The sequence below is a fragment of the Prosopis cineraria genome, unplaced genomic scaffold, assembly GCF_029017545.1.
Source record: "Prosopis cineraria cultivar Desert tree isolate PC_DT_omini unplaced genomic scaffold, ASM2901754v1 PC9, whole genome shotgun sequence".
Taxonomy (NCBI): domain Eukaryota; kingdom Viridiplantae; phylum Streptophyta; class Magnoliopsida; order Fabales; family Fabaceae; genus Prosopis; species Prosopis cineraria.
This window is the reverse complement of record NW_026555340.1, coordinates 13,511,742-13,516,117: the sequence shown is the minus strand read 5'-3', so window position 1 is coordinate 13,516,117 and position 4,376 is coordinate 13,511,742. Positions and strand designations below refer to the sequence as shown.

The following is a 4,376-nucleotide window of genomic DNA, read 5'->3' as shown; positions in this document are numbered from 1 at the left end:
AGAGACTTCAAGAATAATAAAGTATTGTGGTTGTAATATGATTTCAAATACCCTTTGAAGCTTGTATTCAAGTCTGATCTTGAGGATTGAATGTAAGTTAAATAGTTGGAATGAGCCAATATAAATCTCGTGTCAAGCTTCTTCTTCCTTGATCTTCATTTTATTTTAAAGCTCATCATTACTTTGTTTTGATACAAAACTCTTTTTTTCATTTGGAAAAGATTTCAAAGATCTAGAGAACATATATCCAATTCACTCCCTCTTAAGTGACTAGCTTATTTAACAATATGTACATGAGAAATTAAGGCTTTTAGAGACTATCAAACAAATATATATTAATTGAAATAAATAAAGAATATATCAAACTTTCACTAGCATTTTACTATAATATATGTACATCATGGTTCATTAAATATTGGAATGAAATATCATTGAATGGAATAGTTAATGCAAGGTTGGAAAATGAAAGCTTGTGAGAGACTTGCTTCATTGATGGTCGAGATTTTGGTGAGGGGTGCAAGCATGCTAGTGCTATTGTGACACACAAAATCACATCTTGAGCATCTCTTCGTAAAGGAAGTGGGAGACGTGAGTCTATGACATCTCTTAGCAAAATGCTTTTACTAGATATCTCTGTCAAAGATAGTATTAAGTCTCCAGGATGCCTTCCAATGATTGTTTCTAACGCTACCACTCCAAAACTATAAACATCACATTTTTCTGTCACAACTAAGGTGTATGCAAGCTCTGCAATTAATAAATAAAAAATTAATTATATGAAACTTAACACAATACAATATGAGGAATATCTTAGGGAGATAAAACTAACCTGGAGCTACATAACCACATGTACCCATTGGAAGAGTTTGATTGGATGAATTAGGATCAAGGATTTTAGCTATGCCAAAGTCTGAGACAAAAGACTCCATCTTTGAGTTTAATAATACATTACTACTTGTTATGTCTCGATGTGTAATTGGAGGAGTGCAATCATGATGAATGTAGGACAAAGCATTTGCTATTCCTTTAATGGAATTTACCCTCTTGCTCCAATCCATCTCTTTAGCTTCATCTTCTTTACTCAATACATAAAAGAGGCTTCCTCTTTCCATGTATTCATATATGAGAAACATGCATTGGTTGTGCAAACAAAAACCATGAAGTTTTACAATGTTACGATGTCGAATTTCAGTCAACATCTTCACTTCATTGTGAAAACTTTTAGCAAAAGATGGATTTCCATATTCACTTCTATGAAGTTTTTTCAATGCAACAATTCTCCCACTTGGAAGTTGTGCCCTGTAAACACTTCCATAGGCACCTATTCCAATACAATATTTGATGTCAAAGTCCTCTGTTGCTTTAATGATATCTTCATATGCAATTTTACCATCATAATTCCATATGGAAAATAAATCTCCATTCTTTGGTTCTCTTCTCTCAATTTTGGTTTTCTTATTCTTCTTCAAAGTCCGAAAAAGGACAAAAACAAAGAGGACGATGATAAAAAAAACTACCATGGGAAGAATGATCTTCATGTAAGAATACATATTTTTATGATTGGAGCAAGATTGATTCTTCTCTAGACCAAGTAACTCTTTGTTACCATATAATATGTCATGAGGAAATTTGCAATATACTTCCCTTGGGACATGGCCGGTAAGGGAATTGTATGAGAAGTTGATGACTTTTAGCTGACCAAGTTCTTTTGGTATATTACCAATGATATTATTATAGCTCAAATCTACATATGGCATATTTGAATATGTGCACAAGTTACTTGGTATATTGCCACTTATCTTATTGTGACTAAAGTTGGCCACGAAAAGATAATTTGACTTGAAGCTTGGTAAACTTCCATTAAGCTTATTTTGTGAGAGATCTAGAGATTGTAGGAGTGAGAGATTTCCAATTTCTCGTGGTATGCTTCCACAAATCTTGTTATTTGATAAATTGAAATAATCCAAATGTGTCAAATCTTTTATTATAGGAAAATGACCAGAAATGTTGTTGGAACTCAAATCCAACCTTTCTAATTGAGGGAGGTTGGTAAGTATAGTAGGAAACTCACCAACAAGGTTATTATTAGACATGCTTAAATCTATGAGATTTTGAAGAGCTCCAATCTGAATTGGAATGTTACCTATAAATCCAATCACATGAATTAAAACAAATTAAAGACAAAGAAATATTATTGGAACTCAAATTCAAAGTGATTAAAATTTTTCAATCACAACCAATTATTTGTATTCAAGGAAAACATGGAGATCTTTTTGTCAAAAATTAAATTTAACAGGGGGTTTAATGTGCAAAAAAAAATTGAGGAAAATTATAGGTATTTGAGATTGTTTTATAAAACCTAAAATTAAAAGAAACTACATATATATAGAACTTTTTCCCTACATTGTTTCATTAATATTCACTTTTATTAAATTGTTTGTTGTATTAATTTTGATAAATTTTATGATGATATTTTAAAAAAAATAGTATTTATATTTGGTAAATATTTTGCTCGCACATCAAGATTTGCCAATTGAGAGAGTAGTTATAAAACCCAAACTTGAAACAAAGGTTTCACCAAACTTGTTTCCTCTCAAATTCAACCATCTAATTGAGTGAGATTGCTAAGTGTGAAAATAACTGACCAGTAAGTTTATTTTTATCCAAGTACAAATAGGTAAGATTTTGAAGACTTCCTATCTGAGTCGGAATTATACCTGTAATTTCAATCACAAACAAATGAAATCAAATTTAAAGGAAAAGTAACAGGATTAGAAATATTATTGGAACTCAAATTCAGCTAAACTTGTTAGTTATAAAACTAGTATTTTATTTAAGAGTCATGATCAGTTACTTACAATTTAGTCAAAGATTAAATTGAAGAGAGCATATAATGTTTAAAAGAATTTGCATACAAATATGGATAATTGAAATCGCTTATGAAACCCAAAGTTAAAAGACAGGTTTTACCAAAGCTTGTCTAACTCTCTCGTAACTATAATTAGACAAGCCCATATAGATGTTAAATAACAATTGAGGTTAAAAACGTGTAAACTGCATAGAGTATACTTAAAATTTTAGTTCTTTTCCCCTCATCCATGTAGATGTTCACCCGTGACCCCATAAAAATTCAATTTGCTCCTATTTAACGTATAAATATAAATATATATAAATAATTTTTTTTTTCTTACATTGTTTCATCAGCATCCAATTTTATTAAATTTTTTATATTAGTTTTGATAAATATAATTATGAAATTTTAAAAAAAATAGTGTATATGTATGGTAAATATTTTTCTCCATTTCTAGAATTGCCACTAGTGGGAGTGGTTATAAAACCCAAATTTGAAGTATCTTGACCAAACTTGTTTCCACTCAAATAATCCAGTCATTCTAATTAAGATTGGTAAGTGTGAAAGGTAACTGACCAGAAAGTTTATTTTCATCCAAGAACAAGTAGATGAGATTGTAAAGATTTCCTATCTGAGTCGGAATGATACCTGTAATTTCAATCACAAACAAACGAAATCAAATTTATAGACAAAGTAGTAGGACTAGAAATTATAATTGGATAACTCTCAGTCATCTAGATTTATAATTTGCTATAAAACTTACATATTATTTAAGAACCAATAAGCTCTTATAATTTTGTAAAACATTACATTAAAGAAGGCAACAAATCCTTGTTTCCACACAAATCCAACAATTCTAAATGACTAAAATTAATTAATAAGTGTGCAAGGCAACTTACCAGTAAGATTGTTATTATACAAGTCCAAATCAATAAGATTGTGAAGACTTCCAATCTGAGTTGGAATGATACCCACCAACCCCATTCCAAATAGACCTAGGTATTCTAGATTAGGAAATGCGGTTAAGTTAAGATCTACAAGGCGAGGCTGCTTTCGAGGGATAATTGGTCTCCAAAGCTTGGTAATACTTCCAAATTCATTGCAAGTTATCTCCTCCCATTCACAAGGGTTGACAGCGATGTTGTGGTAGCTATCGTTGGTATAATGATAACTCCACCAATTGCTCTGAATTAAGGCATGTTTCTCGTCTTCTACAAAGGCAGCAGCATCATAAAATAGGAGTAAGACCATTATTACAACCATTGTCAGAGGAACTGAGATAACCTTGAAGTATGCCATAAATAATTAGTTAATGAATGGAGTTTACGATCAAATGAGTGCAAAAGAAGGGTCTTTATAGAAAGCTAGCTAGGTTTGGCCATTGCATTTTCCTAAATATTTTCACACGTCTTTTTTTTTTTTTTACTGTTGTACTTCATTGACGGTGCAGTGAAATCAAAGTCAAGAAAATTGATTTTTTTATCCTTACATCTCTGATTTTTGCTTAAGTTCTTCTCTCATTATT

At 30.9% G+C, this 4,376-nt stretch overlaps 1 protein-coding gene across 1 annotated transcript; it reads right to left on the bottom strand.

The window, feature by feature from the left end:
- Positions 1-362: 362 nt before the first annotated feature.
- Positions 363-4,102, bottom strand: LOC129319580 (probable leucine-rich repeat receptor-like protein kinase At1g35710). Its single transcript, XM_054964680.1, has 5 exons — positions 3,751-4,102; positions 3,428-3,499; positions 2,646-2,717; positions 830-2,143; positions 363-747 (listed from the first exon to the last, which is right to left on the bottom strand). Exons 1-5 carry the CDS (start codon positions 4,100-4,102, stop codon positions 383-385), a joined length of 2,175 nt encoding a protein of 724 aa, XP_054820655.1. The 3' UTR covers positions 363-382.
- Positions 4,103-4,376: the final 274 nt, after the last annotated feature.